Consider the following 21301-nt stretch of genomic DNA (forward strand, 5'->3'; position numbering starts at 1 on the left):
TGCAAAATGTCACCAATAATCTAGATAAAGGTGAAAGCCGTGAATCAAAAAGACGGCAGTTAAGTTTCACAGTTAAGTGGAATCATAGCAATTTGAACCACTTTGGCTATATTAACTCTTACCTTTCTGTAGTTTACCTATATCATGGAATCAGTACTGAGGTACACAGACATTTATTAGGCTTAAAATTCTACAGTTTTATCTGCAGTCCTGTGTTCGTTTCCATTGCTGCTGTAACAAATTACCACAACTTTGTGGCTTGAAACAACAGAATTAATTTTCGTACAGTTCTGGAGGCCAAAGTCCAAGATGAGTTTGTTATTCAGGGCTAAAATCAAGGTGTCAGCAGGGCTTGTTCCTTGTGGAGGTTTCAGGGGGAAGTCATTCCTTACCGGTTTCATTTTCCGGTAGTCACTAGCATTCCTTGGCTTGCAGCCACATTACTGATGTCTGTTTCTGTGGTCACATTGCTTTGTCTTGTGTAGTCAAATTCCTTTCTACTTCTTGCCTATATGTATATACCTGTGATTACTTTAGGGCTCACTCACATAATCCAGGATAATCTCCCTATTTCAAAATCCTTGATTTAATCACATCTGCAAAGCCCCTTTTACCATATAAGGTAACATTCACTAGTTCTAGAGTAATTGTGGTTGTCTTTGAGGACCATTATTCAGCCTACCACAGTACCCATTTATGAGATACCCAGAAATTAACACAAAATATTATTTTGACTAGAGTCATGTAAATGAGTTTGATTTAAAAGACAGATGCTTTTAGCTTTTGATATTAATTCAGAAGTTCATTGCTGGCTTTTAATCAACCAGTTTCTCTTGATGATTGTGCCATTAGTGGTTTTCTAAAAGTAATTCTTTAATTTTATGACATCTACGAAACACCAAGATCTCCTAAAAAGAAGAATGCTTCAGCACCTTTCCCTTTTTGTATATTTGTAATTTCCACCTAACTATTGGATTAGAATTTAGCCAGGGAAGAGGTAAGAGAGTACTATACAATTAAACATATGGTTTAATTTGGTGGGAATGGGCATGTTAGATTTGCAGGAAATTGAAATAGAATACATTTATAGTAAATCATTTTAGATATTTTGATTTTACCATAGTTCTCCCACTCTTTTTTTTTTAATGTTAAAAACTTTAGTTGGAGATAATTTTAAACTTATAGAATAGTTGCAAAAATAAAATAGTACAAAAAACCCTGTATACCCTGTACCCAATAGTCACCAAATGTTAACATTTTATCCCATTTACATTATCTTTTATTCTCTCCATCTGTCTGTATGAATATATGTATGTTCTTTGTCTTTTATAACAATGACATTTTTAAAGCATGTAGTCCCCCTCCTTTTTTTTCATTGTTGTAATTTTTTAAAATTGAGATATAATTCAGTTATATCATACAATTCACCTTTTAAAAGTGTGCAATTCAGTAGTTTTCGGCGTATTCATAAGATAACCTATTATCTCATTCCAGAACATTTTCATCACCCCAGAAAGAAACCTTTAGCAGTCACTCCCCATTCCACTCCCACCAGCACTGGCAACCACTAATCTAGTTTCTGTCTCTATGGATTTGCCTATTCTAGAGATTTCAAAAAATGGAATCATGCAATATATGACCTTTTATATCTGGTTTCCTTCAATTAGTATGTTTTCAAAGTTCATGCTTTAGCATGAATCAGTACTGAATACCATGCAGTACTGAATAATATTCCATTGTATGGATATATCACATTTTGTTTATCCACTTACCATTAGGTAGACATTTGGGTTGCATTTACTTTTTGGCTGTTATAAATAATGCTACTTTGAACATTGTTGTACACATTTCTGTGTGAACATGTGTTTTCAATTCTACTGGTATATACCTAGGAGTGGAATTTCTAGATCATATGATAACTCTTTTAACTTTTTGAGGAACTGCTCACTCATTATTTTTTATTTCTTTCCCAAGAAATTTTTCCCCCTCTTTGAAAATTCAGGGCAATGACTCTGGAGTTAGGATGATAAGTGTTTTTTTTCAACTTTGGATGTCCTTCCAGAGATGTGATGTTGAGAATAAAAGCCTGGCTTGGTGCTCCTCTCTTGACCTGAAAATGAAATACTAAGATGATCTGATCTACCAGAATAGTTCTTTTCATTTGTGTTTAGTGGGTTTTAATGCTTTTAGTTTGCTGTTTGAGTCTGTAAAGAAACTGTTGGCAATGTTAGTTGTTTTAGGAGGTAAGAATGTTTCCTAATTGGAATGTTATTTATCTCTGTCTAATGGTTTAGCGTGGAGAACTGGGAATCTATCCAATAAAGATTTTTTTTAATCTTAATAAAACTGTGGAAAAACGACTCTATATGTAGCATTAGTCATATCTCTTTAAATGGAAGGAAATATTTAAATGAATTTTGTTAGCATAATTATTTTGAAGATGTGATGGCAAATCCAGCTAAAGCCATGAGTATAAAATTTGTTGGGGTATTATTTTAATATTTATAGTAATTGTTCCTGATTGGAAAAAAAATGAGTTTCTATCTAATTCAAACATCTTAATCATAGGTGAGGAGACCTTTAAATATCTTAAGAAGATGATAAAATATAAAATTCAGTCCAAGAGAAGGGTATAAATAATGGTTGAAGAATTTTATGAGATGTCAGAAAAATTTAGTAACATTTAACTTAAATCTAGGCTACAAAGATTGTGAGATCAACTCTGTCTTTGAGTTATAAATTCCCTCCCATACAAAACAAATATTAAAGTCCTTGAGAAAAATACAGGAGTGTCCTGGCTGAGGTCTCTGATAATAAAAAAGCTTGATCAGCTAAAACGATATTACCAAAAATGTCTTGAGATGATGCAACTGTTACTATGAGGTATCACCTCACACCAGTTAGAATGGGCATCATCAGAAAATTGACAAACAGTAAATGCTGGAGAGGGTGTGGAGAAAAAGGAACGCTCTCGCATTGCTGGTGGGAATGTAAATTGATACAGCCACTATGGAAAACAGTATGGAGGTTCCTTGCAAAACTAAAAATAGAAGTACCATATGACCCAGCAATGCCACTACTGGGCATATACCCAGAGAACACCATCATTCAAAAAGACACATGCACTCCAGTGTTCGTTGCAGCACTATTTACAATAGCCAGGACATGGAAGCAACCTAAATGTCCATGAACAGATGAATGGATAAAGAAGATGTGGTACATATATACAATGGAATATTACTCAGCTGTAAAAAGCAGTGAAACTGGGACATTTTTAGAGACATGGATGGACCTAGAGACTGTCATACAGAGTAAAGTGAGTCAGAAAGAGAAAAACAAATATTGTATATTAACACATATATGTGGACTATAGAAAAATGGTACAAATCAACCAGTTTGCAAGGCAGAAATAGAGACACAGATGTAGAGAACAAACATATGGACACCAAATGGGGAAAGCGGGGAGGATTGGGGGGGAACAAATTGGGAGACTGGGATACCAAATTGTACACTCTAAATATATGCAGTTTATTGTAAAAAATTAAAAAATAAAAAGTTAAAAAAAAAAAAAGAACGGGTAGGCAACTTTTAACCCTAGGGAGATTTAGAACTAAGTATAAAAATATTTGAGAATCAAATTTATGGTATGAATGTTTTTATGCTAAAAACGCATACAAATATACTTGTTACTTAGCCCATAATGGTAACATGTCAGTCTTCTGATTCCATTTTAAAATTTATAATTATGTAATTAACTTATTCTTGTAATTGTTAAATAGAAATCTTACCAAATTTATATACATTGTATGAATATTTATGAAAACTTGACTCACTGTATTTGTACATTTAATTTATTAGATTTAGGAAGATTACCTTAAGTACTAGGAAACTTTTGTGAGATAAGTGAAATGTCTAAAGTAAACAATATTTCAGGGTATTTAACTAAGTTTATAAATGCAACCAAACATAATTTCAAACTCTTAAAAATAATTTTTGGTTAGATGTTAGACTTTGTAGATGTAATGTTAAGTGCTTGACTGTTTTTTCCTTACAGAGTATTGGACCTTTTTTTTTCCTTCTTTAAGAAAATTGAAGTATATTTAATTTAAAATGTTCTGTTAGTTTCAAGTGTGCAGCAAAGTGATTCAGTTATACATATACATATATATATATATATATATACACTTTTTCAGATTCTTTTCCATTATAGGTTATTACAAGATATTGAGTATAGTTTCCTGTGCTGTACAGTAGGTCTTTGTTGTTTACCTGTTTTATATATAGTAGTATGTATATTTTAATCCCTGAGTCTGTTTATGTTTTGTAAATAAGTTCATTTGTGTCATTTTTTAAGATTCCATATGTAAATGATATCGTATGATATTTGTCTTTCTCTCTCTGACTTACTTCACTTAGTATATATGATCTCCAGGTCCATCCATGTTGCTGCAAATGACATTATTTCATTTTTTATGGCTGAGTAATATTCCACTGTATATATACCACATCTTCTTTATCCATTTATCTGTCGATGGACATTTAGGCTGCTTCCATGTTTTGGCTATTATAAATAGTGCTGCAGTGAACATTGGGTGGGGGGGGGGCAGTGCATGTACCTGTTCGAATTACTGTTTTCTCCAAATATATGCCTAAGAGTGGGATTGCAGGATCATATGGTAACTCTGTGTTTGGTTTTTTAAGGAACCTTCATACTATTCTCCATAGTGGCTGCACCAATTTACATTCCCACCAAGAGTGTAGGAGGGTTCCTTTTTCTCTACACCCTCTCCAGCATTTATTATTTGTAGACTTTTTAAAGATGGCCATTCTCACTGGTGTGAAGTGATACCTCATTGTAGTTTTGATTTGCATTTCTCTAATAATTAGTGATGTTGAGCATCTTTTCATGTGCCTGTTGGCCATTTGTATGTCTTCTTTGGAGAAATGTTTATTTAGGCCTTCCGCCCATTTTTTGATTGGGTTGTTCAGTTTTTTTGGATGTTAAGTTGGATGAGCTGTTTGTATATTTTGGAAATTAATCCCTTGTCGGTTGCATCATTTGCAGATATTTTCTCCCATTCTGTGGGTTGTCTTTTTGTTTTCTTTATGGTGTTCTTTGCTGTGCAAATCTTTTAAGTTCAGTAGGTCCCATTTGTTTATTTTTGTTTTGATTTCCATTATTCCAGGAGACAGATCCAGAAAAATATTGTTGTAATTTATGTCAAAGAATATTCTGCCTATGTTTTCCTCTAGGAGATTTATAGTATCTTACATTTAGGTCTTTAATCCATTTTGAGTTTATTTTTGTATATGGTATTAGAGAATGTTATGATTTCATTCTTTTACGTGTAGCTGTCCAGTTTTCCCAGCACCACTAACTGAAGAGATTGTCTCTTCTCTGTTGTTTATTTTTGCCTCCTTTGTTGTAGACTAATTGACCTTAAGTGTGTGGGTTTATTTCCAAGCTTTATATTGTGTTCCATTGATGTATATGTCTGTTTTTGTGCCAGTACCATACTGTTTTGATTACTGTAGCTTTGTAGTATAGTCTGAAGTCAGGGAGTATGATTCCTCCAGCTTCGTTCTTCTTTCTCAGGATTGCTTTAGCTTTTGGGGGTCTTTTGTGTTTTCATACAAATTTTTAAAATTTTTGTTTCAGGTCTGTGGAAAATGCTGTTGGTAATTTGATAGGGATTGTGTTGAATCTGTAGATTGCCTTGGGTGGTATGGTCTTTTTTAACAATATTAATTCTTTCAATCCAAGAACACAGTGTATCTTTCCATCTGTTTGTGTTGTCTTCAATTTCTTTCATCAGCGTCTTATAGTTTTCATGTACTTTGTTCTTGTAGACAGCTGTTTGTAGATTAGTTTGAGCCTTATAAGACTTGGTTTTAAGCTTCACTGGACTAGATCTAGCTGTGATCATATAGTGGTTAGTACTGTATGTTGTGGAATAGATCTAGAGTAGACATTACACTAAGACTAGCCCTACTACTAAGAAGTGTTCCTTCTCTGGTCTCCACTGAATGTTCTCAGTTTTCCAAGAGTCTCTCCTCTCTTGGGGGTTAGATCTCAAATGACTTCTAGCCCTTTGTAAACTCTGGGAATTTTTTTAGTTTACAACTCATCAGTTATTCTTGGCCTAGCCTTGTGGAGTTCACCCTATGCGTGCATGGCTCGGTATTCTGTTTGCAAGATCTTTCTCTAATAGTTTCCTCTTCTCCAGTATTCTGTCCTGTAAATTCCTGCTGCCTTAGACTCACTCTGCTGGAATTCTCCCTTCCTGAGCTGTGGTCTGGAATGTGCCTTTAAACAGAGGGCTCAGGCTATTGTAGGGCTTAGCTCATTTCTTTCCCCTCTCTCAAGGATCACAGTCCTGCAATACTGGTCATCAGTGTCTGAAAACAGTTTATTATCTGTTTATCTACATAAATCTTGTAAATAAATCTCTTAGTAATTTCTGAAAGCACATTTCAGGTTTTGTTCAGAGATAGCATACATCATGCCTACAAAGCAGGACAAATAACCAAGCCCAAAGTCAGTAAGCGTTCCTAAACTCTCTCTATAGGAAAGCATAACAGGAATGGGAGAGAATGAATAATTGTGATTAAGTAAGACAGTCTACCACGGAGAGGTATAAAAAAATCCTGGCAGTTTGTTTTCTGAGTATGTCACAAATAGAAAGGTGTTAATAACGATGGTAGTGATGGTTATATGATAGTAAGTGTTTAGTAAACGTTAACTGTGTGCCTGGGCACTATTCCAGTTAAATTACACCTGTTAATTTTCTTAAGACTCACGAGAATCCCATGAAATAGTTATTATAATTTTTTTTCCCATTTTATAGATAAGGAAATTGAAGTTTATAGAAGTTAAATTTCTTGGCCAAAATAAGTTGTAACATCCAGATGTGAAACTAGGTAGTCTGGCCAAACTCTGGTTAATATATTATAGTCTACTATATTCTATCTTAGCATATTAAGGGTCTGAGTCATTTTGCAGTGAAGAAACCTGTTTATCCTTATTAAACCTACTATTGCAATTTTATTTTGGAGCTTGGGACACTGTTCAGGATTGAGAGAATATCTATTATCTGTCGATCGGCCAATATTCCGTGGAATGCTTATGCTATAAGATCCTGATGGGTAAAAACAATGTCTTATTAGACTTTATAGTTTGGAGTTAAGAGCACTAACTCCAGTGTCAGACAGGTGTCATTTTCTCCCAGTTCTTGCTATTTCTTAGCTGTGCTCTTAAGCTCCTAAGCCTCAGTTTCTTCGTAAAGTAGGAATGAGTTTCTGCCTCATACTTGTGAGGACAATTAAGTGAGACAATGAACGTGAAGCATCCAGCACAGTACATGGTAAATGGTAGGAGCCAAGTAATGTTAGAGTTTTTATTGTTGCTATTTTTGTTATTATTATTATTGTTGTTGTTCACATCTAGGTCACATAACTATTTCAATAAATGTTGAATTAATGTACTAGTTTTCAGTTACATTATTTAACATTTTTACCTTATTTATAGTTTTCACTTTGAAATTTATAGAAAGTATATACCATGAGTATGTTTGATAACATATCTTCTGTTAAACTTTTGATATCTACGTTTGCTACATGGTTATAAGAGAGATTGAAATGTCTCTTTTTGAATTTTAGAGACCTATTACTACATCCTTCCATTAGTTGGTGTCTTTTTCTTGGCTCTAACTCCTATCTGGATTATAATAGCTGCCAAACATCCAGCCACAAGGACAGTTCTCCACTCAGGCTGGGAGCCGGTCATAACAGCTATGGTTATAAGTAGGTTAGTATTAAAATGTGTGTGTTTGTGTGTGTGGGGGGGGGCAGTTACTACATGCATGTATCCATGTATATATTAAAACAAACCAGCTGCCTTTTTTTATTTCTTAGGTCAGTCATTTTAAATAGCCAATCCTTTATTATCCCAAGTAATAGGGATGTAAGTGACAAGACTTACTGAAATCAGTAGATGTATAGAAATTCATTTGCTACCAGTTTCAGACTTTTCCCCAACCAGATCTTTACCAAGTTAATGCTTAAAATTTAGTGGCGTTTGTCTTTGTGTGAGTTTTAACCTGAGGAGGACATTACTTACCTTGAACAATAAGTTGTTCAGATAAGTATCAGTAAACCTTAGAAATGTACATACCATTTGACAACTCCACTCCTAGGGACTGGAACGGGACTTAAAGATATGGATATATGCAAATGACTATGTTGTAAGGCTCTTCATCACAGTGGAGTTTTTAATAACAAAAAAAGAGAGGGAGAACACCTTAGTTGTCTAGCAATCAGGTATTGATCGAATAAATTGTGGCCTAGTCACAGAATGGAACATTCAGCAGCCATCAAGAGTAACACTGTAGGGAGGGAATACGGGGATATGTGTATAAAAACAGATGATTGAACCTGGTGTACCCCCAAAAAATAAAAAAATAAAAAAAAATAAAAAAATAAAATTACTAGGAAAAAAAAAAGAGTAACACTGTAACATTTGTCTTGAAGTAGGAAGGTGTTCTTTATACATTTGGTGAAAGGAGAAGGCTGGAAAAGAGTATGAATTTCCTATTAAAGATGATAGATTGGCACATGTTTATCTTCTTCATTACTGAAACTATTAAAATGACAGTAAAATAATTTTAAAAAGCTGTAAAACCACAAAAATAGAAGGGGAGAAGAGAGGACAGTAGCTGAAAGATTTAGCAAAATCATTAAGATAGGAATCAGTTGTATGCTTGGTAACTGAGCTAGCAGAATGAAAAAAGCTAAAACCTAACTGCCTGCAGGACAAGGGGACACCAATAAAAAGCAAGCTGAACTGAGCCTCAGAAACCCCAAAAGGTGGAGGATTTAGAGGCACTAAGAACTTCTGAAAGCTGAAATGAAGAAGACAGGCTGAAAGTTAATGTAAGAAGCAGTTAGATCCTTAAAGCCCTTTTCTAGCTTGACCACCCAGGTGGCTGCTCCTCCCACCCTGTGGAAGATGTGAATTAACCCTGAGAGGCTAAATCATAGAGTCTCTGCACCAGTGAGGCTGTGGATTAAATTAAACACTGTATGAAAAACAAGGCCTAAGGAAAAGTCTACATGCTCAACAGTGGAAACCCGATCCCACTTCCTTTCCTTTTCTCATAGAATGCTGGCAGTCTGGCTTTTACCCCCAGGCAAAAAATTAGATAATTCCTTTCTGGGGAAATTTATCAGCTCAAAAGAAAAACCTGCAAAAACTGACCCTGTGGGTCCTTTAGTGAAAGAGCTGCATGCCAATCTGATCATTCTTCAGTGAGGCCCACCTGCTGACAAGCTCTGCCCTGTGGACAGAGAGCTCTGAATATGCTTTGCAGTGTCCCTTAAGGAGGAGAAGACAGAAAAGGATCACCAGGCATTTGATTCAGGCTTTTAACATGACAGAGACAAAGAATTTTTTAAAAAGATACTCAAAGTGCAGACATAGTTGAAAAGTCTCCAAAAATGATCACCAGTATCCTCAGAGAAATTAGAGAAGCTATGGCATCTATAATGTAAGAACAGAATGTTTTAATAAGGAGGACTTGAAAAATTGGAAAAGCTCGAGAATTTAAAAATGCATCAATAGCAGAAATAAACCAAAAAAAATCAGAAAAATTTTGAAGGTAGAGTTGAGGAACTATCCTGGAAAGTGGACCAGAAGGCAAAAAGGTGGACAACTGAAGGCAAACAACAAGGAGAGGAAATTATCAAAGAAATAACACAAGCCCAGAACTGAAGAACATGGGCTTCCAGATTAAAAAGGCCAGCTGAGTACCTTGCACAATGAGTAGGAGGGACCCCAAGCAAAGCACATTATCACAAATGCCAAAAGCTTCCAGAGAAAAAAGTCCAGTTGCGTATAAGGGATTGAGAGTCGGAGTGATGTCCAACTGCAACACCCAAAGTGATTCTCTCAAAATTCTGAGGGAAAATGGTTTTGAACATATAACGTGATCATTGTGTCAACCAAATATAAGAGTAGACTCAAGAAGTTTTCAGACATAGAGGATCTCAAAAAATTTATTTCCTGTATACCCTTTCATATAAAAGCTGAGAGGAGATATGGTCTATCAAAATGAGGAAATAATCAAGAAAGAAAACAACACAGGAATGAGGAAACCTGTTCTGCAACAGCATATGGTTCATTTCTCTGTAATGTAGATTGCGTTTTCCTGGAAGATTGGGGCAATAGGATTCCATGAAATGTTGGGACCTGGTCACAGTGCACAGACCAACACCTGTCATGGGGAAGTGAAGGGAAGGTATGGGATGACAGCTGTGTGTCAGACCTAAAGAGCAACCGTCCATGTTGGCAGGAGGACAGTGACCTTCAGAAGGAGTGTCTCTAAGGAAAAAAAAATGGAGCTGATTGGTTACCTGATGAGTTTGTATTCAGAGCCCGTTCATTAATTTTGTTACACATTTGATGCTGAATTAGTAATAAGTACCTTAAAAATTTAAGAAAAATATGAGACAAAGCAAAAAAATACAAGTGGGGAGATCTCATAACACACTTTGTGGCTCAGTTGTGAATAATGACTTCATTGTTATAATGAAGTAAAACCTAAGTATTTCACCAAAAATTATAATCAGATTGGCAGAGTTGGGGAAGAAAGGGAATTGTGAAGGGACTAAAGTGGGGAGGGAAGGGTAAGAGAGACTAAATGCTCACCTGTCATAGTGGACATCATTAGGTAATGTCTCAAATTAAAAATCAAGAAATAGCAATAAACATGCTGCTTAGAAATAGAGGATTAAATGCCAGAAGAAACAAAGACGTTAAAAAGAATTGCTCATGGAGACCAGGATGTAGGGTTAGTGCTAGGGGCTATCTTGTAAGCTTTGTGGTACTTTCACCTTTTAAATGATGCACATGTGTTTGTTTGATAAAAATAAAATTTAATGAAAGTGAAGAAAACTACTTTTACAATTTGAGGTTTTATTTTTAAACATATACATGTTTAAAAATGTCTGGGAGGCTGTATATCAACATGGTAACAGTATAACTTTGAATGGTGTAACTATGGTTGATTTTTATTTTCTTTTTGTTTGTATTTTCTAAATTTTCTATGAGAAGTTTTATCACCTGGATAATAAAAATATGTAAAAGTGTCTTTTAGCAAGTATTCATGTTATATACACAGCATAATCTGTGTGTTTTGGGAGGGAGATTTATTCTTTGACACATAACTAGTTTATTCTGTGAAATACGTATTTTTTTAAATTAGGGCTTAAAATAGTAAAATATTTCTAAGGATGACTGTTTTTGGACTTTATAGTATACCTTTTAATGGGAACTCCTAGCAGTTTAGGCATATTAAGCCATTCATTTATTTTATTAAATAATTAATATAATAAAGATTTAATTTCCTAATATTCACTGTCAGGTAGTGGTAAGAACATTTGATCTAATACTTTGACCTGTTTTGTGACAGCATATAGTTCATTTCTCTGTAATGTGAATTGCATTTTCCTAGATGATTTAGGCAACAGGGTCCCGTGAAATATTGGGACTGACACTGTTTTATAGTACGTAGACCAACAGACTGATGTTAACCAATTGATAATGGTCTTGGAAACAAAAAAAAATCTCCAAGCTCCACTGAGACACTGAGAGTATAGGTCTTGCTGCTGTATAACCGTATGTTATTTTTCAAGACCTCTATTCTCCGAATCAGCTCCTTCTATGGCTACAACTCATTATTTTAATTTACCAATGATAAGACACTGTAATCTACTATATCTAGTTTTAACACAATAAAAGCCATCCCTTTAATGACTTGCTTACTTCAAATATGAAAAGATACTCTTAAAAATTTTTTTTAGTTATAAGGGTAATAAGTATACATAGTTTTAAAAAACCAGTAAGTGCAGAAGGATAGAAAATGACCATGAGTCTCCTATCAGTCTCACCCCTGGGGATAGACATTGTTAATAATTTCTTATATGTCCTTCCAGACATTTTAATGCAATTAAAATCTACACTTTTTTCCTTTTTTCCTTGTAATGTATGTAAACATGGGGACCAGAAGGAAAGCCCTGAAGTGTGGGACTACAGCTTATGCCATGTTTTATTTTCAACACTTTTTGCTTTTGACATTGATTTTTATTTTGAATATTTTTTTCTTTTTTTAATATCTAAATATTTTATTTTTAAAGGAGGGGTGTTTGTATGTGAAGAACAACTTCAAATTAGTACCTTTCCTTTCCTCTTCCCTAAATTATATGATTTTGTATCTTTCAGCATTGGGGGCCTTATCCTGGACACAACTGTATCTGATCCAAACTTGGTTGGCATTGTCGTTTACACACCAGTTATTAATGGTAAGAATCAGATATACTATTTCATAGTGATATTGTATCTCTCTATACTCTTAGGTACGAACAGGAATCTAAGAGTCTGTCTTCCCAGTCTGTTCATTTTATTTTCAGTATGCAGAACACATCTTTGAAAAGAACTCTTACTTAATTGTATCTCTAGATACTAGTTTGAGAGTCAGACATACCTGATTTTTTTGATTAGTGTGGCAAAACAGGATATTTCAATTCTATGTTATCATTTACTTCGGGCTTATCTGCTATCTTGTGTTGTTTTATTGCTGCCCCTGTCAATTTTTGTGGATAAATTAGAGTTAGCTAGGTTTAAGCTTTGCTGGAGTCAGTTCACTCCACTAAAATCTATTACTGCTCTGCTGATCCCTTTCAAATCTGCCTTATGTTTTTTCTTATCTGTAAAATGGAAATTATAATACTTAAATTCATAGGGATTTTTATATGAATTCCATTTAAAAAGATAATTTTAATCCAGTCCTACCAGCTTTGGGGCTGGCTGTCATTAAATAAGATTTCAGTATAGCCTAAGCGAATATAATTTAAAATAATTCTACCTGGGATAAACCATGTCACAGGATATACTACACATTTAATATAAATTACTTTTATATATTTCTGGATAAGAAAATGTGTTATACAAAGGCAGGTTCTCTAAAATCTAATTTCATATGTAAAATTTTCACTGAACAATTTAATTTTGAGGTACCTGAACAGATTTCCCCTAGAGATGCCCCTCCCAATTTTCCTGGTACCACCATTCTCCCCATCACCTACCCTTAAAATCATGCAACCATTTGATTCAACCTGGCTCTTCATCCTCTTTGGATAGATAATGACCAGACCTTGTCATTTGTACATTAATGTAATTCATTTGTTCATTTATTTATATAACAAATATGTCTTACCACTGTAGTCTACTAATGTCTCAGTTCAACTGTCATTCAATAATAAAGTAGCCTTCCTGAATCACTCCCTATTCAATGCAAGTTGAATGTCACTAGTAGACTGGTCTACCTTAAACATTGTTTTTATTACATTAGTTTTAAGATGTTGAACTTAACAGTGGGTTCCTCCTGCCTGTCAAATCAAATTAGAATTCTTCTGCCTAGCTATCAAGGCTCTTCCTATATTCATACAACTTTATCCTTTATCATTATGACTTGCTTCTTGTATTATGGCCATAGAGAGATCTAATTTTCACTGCCTGGAAGAACTATCACTTTCTTTCCCTCTGTCCAAATCCTCTTCAGTAACTATTAGTTGATGAATTCACTAGCATAAAGATTATCCAACAATGCCTATTAAACTGTATTGTCCAGCATTTCAGTGAGAAATTTAATTTAAATTAAAACCCCATTATTAGTAAGATTTTAGTGAGTATCTCTGTTATTTCACCTTGTGTAAGAAACAGTTTGATAGAGTGCCCTCCTTGGAAGTTTGTGCACAGCATGGCATGGTGATAAAATCTTTGTTGTATCTCAGTAAGTAAACCTCTTAGTTGGGTATCACAGTGAACTCATGTTAAATTATACTCTTTAAAAACATTGATTGAGAAGATTCACTTCATGCTTCTCAAAAAAGGTAGACCTTCTGAGAATTGAATTTCATTTTAAATGTGCCAAGGGATGTACTGTTTAAAAGACCCCTCCCTGTTTTATCATCTTCATCATTTGCTATTTAGTGAGCACTTACTATGTGGCAGATTGCTTTTAGGTCTTTTATGCATGTTATATTATTTAATCCTCAGATAAAGGTAAAGTCTCATATCTAGTAAATGGTGGTTTACACCCAGATCTGCTTGATATCCCAAAGCCTGTGACTTTTTTCCCTCAAAATGAACATCTACTAATTTATCTGTTCTATTAGATACAGGAATACACGCTTTGTTTAAAGTAAGGCATAGCCGTGTTGATACTGTGATTAAGATATCTTTTAGCACTTATTAACACTCAGAATCAGTAACATTTTCTAAAGTATAATTTCATGTAACAGTTTTTGAGGTGTTAATAAGTATAACTTGAAAAGTGAGTTCTGTGGTCAGCTCAGTTTGGGAAACATTAGGTTAAAAAAGATTTCTGTTCAACAGAATTTCTTAACGCCTTTATCATGCTAATATATGCTGTGAATCTCCCCTTCTGGCACTTCTTTTAGCTAGGGGTTGGGATTTCTGGATTTAATCTTCCTTCTAAACCCCAGACCATACTTTGAGAACTACTAATCTAGGGTTTATTATAACTTTATCGTGGTCTACTTTCAAATAACAATATACCACTTTACGTAAAGGATAAGAACCTTATATCAGTATACTTGGATTTTCACTCTTATGGGCCCTTTTTGTCATACGTTTTGCTTTGTTATAAACCGTATAACACATTATTTTTGCTTTAAGCAGTTATTTTTTAAAAAGATTAAAAACGAGGGGTTGATATCTTTTATATTTCCCGATATATTTAACATTTTCAGCACTCTTCTTTCCTTTGTGTAGATTCACATTTCCATCTGGCATTGCTTTCCATCTGCCTGAAGAAGTTCCTTTAATGTTTCTTGTCGGGCAGCTCTGCAGAGAAAACAGAGGCTTTAGGCAGGTGTCTCCCAGCTTCCTTCTCCGTCCTTTCCCTTCACCTCTTATCTCACCTCTAACACTGGCTACTCTTAACCTTCTTCACTCCTGTCTCTGAAGAGCTGACTCTCTTATCCAAGATCACCCAATTCGCCTGTGCTAATTCACAGTTCCATTACACCTCCAAATGGGATCCTTCCTCCGCCAGTTGTCTTAACTTTTCCTGTATCTTCCATGACTTCCTTTCTCCCACTTACCTCTTTAGTTTACAATCATACTCAACTCTTTCGTTCTGTATCACGTTTGCCATAGAGTTCTGCCTTCTCAAGCTTCTGTTTTCTCCCTTGTACTCTTTACGACCAACCTTTTCAAAGTGTAGCCTATACTTGTAAAATTTATTATAATATTTTACATCCCTCTCACTCTGCATAACTGTTTATACCAAGCGCTGCAGTGACCTCCTAATTACTTTATCCAGTAACTTGTTTTCAGTCTTCAGTATTCAGCCATTTGATACTAGTTAATCTGCCCTTTTGCAGCTCTCCCAATTCTTATTCCATTCTCTGAACGTTCGTCTTCATTTTCCTTCACTGACTTCTCCTTACTATCTGCCTCTTTAAGTATCTGTATTCTTCCCAACTCTGTTCTTGATCATCTCCTAGTCTCACTTTTCACCTTCTTTATGAGGGATATTGTCTAGTCCAGAAGTTTTCAGGGTGGAGTCCCCAGGCTAGCAGCATCACCTGGGATCTGGTTAGAAATACAGATTCTCAGGCCCCAGCCCAGACCTCCCAAGTCAGAAACTCTGGTGTAGAACCCAGCAGTTGATTCGTGCAAATGTTTGAGAACCGTTTGTCTTAGTTATATGACTCCTATCTCTGTCCCCAGTCTTGACCTTTGTTTGCTTCCAGATCCATACTCTAACCTGAGTATTTCCACATGGAAGACCCAAAGCTCCAAGTTGGATTCATTATCTTCCCCACAAACCTGTTCTTCCTTCTGGCTTTCCTGTTGGTTAGTGATATTGTTATCTACACAGTGTCCCTAACAAGACATCCCAAAGTCACATATTCCCATTCTCTTAATACTCTCTTTTTTTAACCTGTTCTTGAAATACCTTCTGAGTTAGTCTCAACCATGTGTCTCCCCAGGCTCCCTGGTTTTGTTCATCTTCCCTGGGTACACCTGCATAAAGTGCCTCCCTGCCTCTTCTATCACCCAGTGTAACCTGGCTAGCCTCCATACTGCTGTCAGAGTTAGCTTCCCAATCAACAAAGCCGATCTTGTCCCTTGCTTTCTTTTTTTTCTTTTTTTATTATTTTTTTTGGGGGGGTACACCAGGTTCAATCATCTGTTTTTATACACATATCCCCGTCCCTTGCTTTCTTAAAGATCACAGTTAAGTTTCCTGGAGGATGAAGTACAAATTATTTAGCATAACATACTTAGCCCGATCTGCGTTAAAATTGCCCTCTCTAATCTCATTTCTCCACCACTCCACCACTTCTTTAAATTCTCATTTTGTTCAATTTTTGGTGTTTTCTTAAATAGATCATGTCATTTCTTTATATCATTCCTTTGTGCCTCATGTTCCTTTTGTCTTACTCCCCTTCTTTTACTTACCAAGCTCTGCTCATTCATTCAGACCCAATTAAAATGTCACCTCTTCTGCAAAATAATTCTCTTTAGGAATTCCCTGGTGGTCCAGTGGTTAGGACCCACACCCTAGGCAGTTAGGACCCACTGCCAAGGGTGTGGGTTTGATCTCTTGTTGGGGAACTAAGATCTCGCAAGTCACGCGGTGTGGCAAAAAAAAAAAAAAAAATGGTTCTCATTTCTGTGCTTCCACAGTATAATTATATTGTATGATAATTCCTTTTTGTATGACTGAATAGTGCCTAGCATGTTACAATTTGTTAGTTGTTGGTTGAATAAATGCAGGAACATGCTTAGTTTTGCTGCAAACTATGTCACCGAATTTGAAGTTATCTTGTTAAATAACACAACTTAGATGGTAACTGAAACATTTCATATACTTAGGAACCGGTGAAGTGCATTAAAAAAGGCAAAAATAGAAAAATAGTTCCCACTGTTTGTATAAAAAATTAGCAGTGATGGCAACATTTATTACTTTCCTTAATAATTTCTCCTGTGTGTAACCAGAGAAATTGATTTCTCAGCATTTCCTCCTCTTTGACATATTTTACAAGCTTTTTAGGTATGAGTGAGTATTTAGATGGGAGCTCTCTAGATACTGAAAGAAATTATCGATCCAAGGAGTGAATATTTTGTGGCCAGAAGAAGAAAGAGTTGAGCTAGAGATCGATTGGTTGGAAGAGGGATTAGCTAAGTTAGTGTAGCCAGGGGAAATGATTCAGAAGGGACCGTTTCTTCAGTGGTCTAGAAGTCATTTGAGCGTTCAGTTTTTGTTGAGTAGAAGCAATGGCTAAATAAATGAAGGTATAGCCTCAGTTAGAATATTATGAACAGTCAAAATTAAAGAATTGTATTTCACATAACAACAAGGATGAACTTTAGGAACTTAATATGTGATGAATTATCCCATTTATATAAAGTTCAAAGGCATGTTTAGGGATACACATATATGTGGTAATGTAGAAAAAAGCAAGAAAATGAAAAACACAATTAAGGATAGCTAACGTGATGGAGGAGGAAGGGTATGGGATTGGGGAGGGGCACATAGGGTATTTCAAATGTAAAAGTAATACTGTATTCCTTTTCTTAAACTGGGTGCTGGGTACATGGGTGTTTTTGTAGTATGGTTATTTATAGCTTATATATATTTTACAAATATTATTTCTATATCTATTAAATATTTAGTACAAAGTAAAAGTCTTGGAAGTAGCGCCTTTAGATTTCTTATTAAATGGTTGACTATGAAAAGAATAGAATTAGGATAATACCTAGGACTCCAAATGAAGACTTTTTCCAAGGCAGAAGAGACTTAGATATGTTTTTGGCAAGGAGGCAAAGGAGTAATAGAAAAGGAAAGGTGGAGGATGCATGAGAGATGGTGAAGAGGAAAGGAGCAAGGTCCACAAGATGATGGCCTCAGAGTAGCCTTGGAAAGAAAGGATACCGCTTACTTCAGTGTGGTAAGAAAAGGAGTCCTGCAGAGAGACTAAGATGAATGGCTGTACTTACAATGACATCCTCCATTGTCCCAAGAATGCAGATAGATTCATTTCTCTAGGGCACGGTTTCCCAACCTGTTGCGTATTGTGGCACACACAGAAAATTATTATATTTGGCTGGCACACTGGGGTGAAGAAGGAGACCACTCGTAACCAGAGGCAACCAGCCTGGGGGCACAGTGGCCTCAGGCCTAGCTGCCCCTGCAGAGCTTCAAAGCTCTGTATATTGACACACCTGTAACCTATTCAAGGCATCCTGGTTTGGGAAGTTCTGATTGATGCAGGTTTCTCAACCTTTTTTCCATTATCGCCCACTGAAGGAGCCATTTAAAACAGTTTTCCCCTAAATGTGCCCACCCATGAAATTTTAATATCACAGATATCGTGTTTATCCATTTCTATACTGTATGTATATCTGTACTGTATACATAAAATGAGTGAAAAACTTTTCTCTCCCCCCAAGAACAAATTTTTGTCCCTACTAGTTATACATGATCTAGGATAAGAGAAGTAGAAAATGTATAGAGACCTTGTAAGTCACTCATCAGGTTGCCTACAAGTACACGGGCAGAAAGTGGTAGAGGATGATGAGTTAGGGGCTTGGGAGGTGAATGTGCCTACCCTCATTTAGAGGAAAGGGTCTTCACTCTGAGGGGCTTACACGTGTTTCCTCTTTAAAAAAAAGAAAAAGAGAGAGAGAGAAAAGAAAAAGTGGAAGGGGCTTCTCTGGTAGCACAGTGGTTAAGAATCTGCCTGCCAATGCAGGGGACATGGGTCCAATCCCTGGTCCAGGAAGATCCCACATGCCACGGAGCAACTAAGCCCGTGTGCCACAACTACTGAGCCTGCACTCTAGAGTCCGAGAACCACAACTTCTGAGCCTGCACTCTAGAGCCCACGAGCCACAACTGTTGAGCCTGAGTACCACAACTACTGAAGCCCGAGCACCTCAAACCCATGTTCAGCAACAAGAGAAGCCACCTCAATGAGAAGCCCACACACCACAACGAAGAGTAGTCTCTACTCCCTGCAACTAGAGAAAGCCCACGTGCAGCAACGAAGACCCAACACAGCCAATAAATAAAAATAAACAAAAGTAAATAAATAAATTTATAAAGAAAAAAAGAAAAAAATGGAAGACACATCTCCCCTATCCCTTTGCATTTCTTGAAACTAAACGTGTTTCCTGTGTGTGAATTCTGATAAGGAGTCATGAAAGGAGGAGAGGTGAAAACACAGAGATATGTGGAGGTGGCTGAAATATGTAGGTATATATGGAAGTTACTAGACCTGTTGTGCTGCTGTTGATTATAAGGCTTTGCTTTTTAACAAAATGAACTTTTACTTCAGGTTTCCCTTAGGAACGCCCAAAAGAATTATTGACATAATGTGAAATATATTCTATGGCGTGAGTGCTAAACATTTGCTGGAAACATATATTTCTAAATTTAATAAAACATGAAGCTGGATTTTAAAGTAGTCCTTAGATGAACCTTCTGAATTTATTCATACTATCAAATTTTATGTTATCAGCAGAGCTCATTCTAGCAATAAGGCACTTAGAAATTAGGTCTTTGGATGCTGAAAGCTCTCACTAATTATTTAGCGTGTTGGAAATCTGTTTTTTATTAATGCTATTAATTTATGTGACAGTCTTTTTTTTTTTAAGCTCTTTATTGGAATATAATTGCTTTACACTGTTGTGCCAGTTTTGAGGTACACCAAAGTGAATCAGCCGTATTTATACATATATCCCCATATCCCCTCCCTCCCCCGACTCCCTCCCACCCTCCCTGTCCTGGCCCTCTAAGTCATCACCCATCATCAAATTTATCTCCCTATGTTATGCAGGAACTTTCCACTAGCTATCTATTTATATTTATATATATATATATACACACACACACAAACACACACACACATCTCATTGTTCTTTATGCTTTCTTCAGTTTAATTTTTTTTTTTTTAGGTTCTTAAGATGGAAACCTTAGATCACTGATATTAGGTCATTCTTCTTTTCTAATATAAGATTTAATGCTGTGAATTTCTAACTACTGCTTTATGTGCCTCCCACAAATCCCAATATGTTATGTTTTCATTTTTGTTAAATTCAGAATATTTTAAAATTTCCTTTGTGATTTCTTTTTTGACCAGTGGGTTATTTAGAAGTGTATTGTTTACTTTCAACATTTGGGGGAATTCTTGAATATCTAGCTTTTCAGCTGTGGCCAGAAAACATACTTTATGTGTTGCAGTTATTTCAAATTTATTGGGACTTGTTTTATGGCTCATGGTGTGGTCTATCTGCGTGAATGTTCTGTGTGTACCACTTGTAAAGAATATGTATTCTGCTGTTGTCGGGTGTTATGTTCTATAAATGTCCTGTAGATCAAGTTGGTTGATAGTATTATTAAAATTTTATATATAGTTTTGATTTTTTAAAATCTGTGTATTCTGTCAGTTAATGAGAGAAAAGTGGCAGTCTCCAAGTATAAACACCAACTTTGTCTGGGGTTTTGGGGAGTTTTTTTTTTTCTTTTTTCTTTTTTTCAGTTTTATTGATTTTTCCTTTGAGTATTCTGAAGATCTGTTTTTAGGTGTAGCTACATTTAGGATTGTTACGTCTTTTTCGTGAGTTGACCTCCTCAACCATTATTCAGTGTTTGTTTTTATCCCTGGTAATATTCCCTGTTATAAAGTCTTTTTTTTTCTTTTGATATTGATATAGCCACTCTAGCTTTCTTTTCACTAGTGTTTATAGGGTATATCTTTTTCCATACCTTTACTTTTAACCTATTTGTGTTCCATCTTTTAATAATGCATACTGTAACATCTTTTCCACTAGATTCTTTAACATAGTAATCATAGTTATTTTAAAGTTCTTGTCAGAACTTTACTCATATACTCTGCTTCCTCAGAGTGTATGAGAAGATAATCTAGGTTAAAAGATGGCTTTCTTGAGTATTTTTTCAGTGTCTCATACCCATTTCTTTAGTAACCTGAGAAGACACATATTAAGCCTTGTCTATCTGAATAGTTTCAACACCTGAGTCATCTCTGGGTCTGGTTCTGTTGACTTCTTAACTCCTGACAATAGTCTGTTTTCTTTATTGCCTTTTACTGTCTCACGAACTTTTTTTTAATCAAATGCTGGACATTATGTATAAAAGAACATTGATTAGGTCATTAGTATGGAGGATTAAGTTAGCCTTATCAGTAG

General features: G+C 35.5%; 1 protein-coding gene across 3 annotated transcripts in view; it reads left to right on the forward strand.

The window, feature by feature from the left end:
* Nucleotides 1-21301, forward strand: part of SLC41A2 (solute carrier family 41 member 2) — a 126894-nt gene that overhangs the window by 68191 nt on the left and 37402 nt on the right. For all 3 annotated transcript variants that reach the window (XM_057742642.1, XM_057742640.1, XM_057742641.1), the window contains exons 7-8: nt 7660-7807; nt 12278-12357. In XM_057742642.1, the coding sequence (XP_057598625.1) occupies nt 7660-7807; nt 12278-12357 (228 nt within the window). The remainder of the gene's footprint in view (nt 1-7659; nt 7808-12277; nt 12358-21301) is intronic.

Source organism: Hippopotamus amphibius, chromosome 7, assembly GCF_030028045.1.
Source record: "Hippopotamus amphibius kiboko isolate mHipAmp2 chromosome 7, mHipAmp2.hap2, whole genome shotgun sequence".
Taxonomy (NCBI): Eukaryota; Metazoa; Chordata; class Mammalia; order Artiodactyla; family Hippopotamidae; genus Hippopotamus; species Hippopotamus amphibius.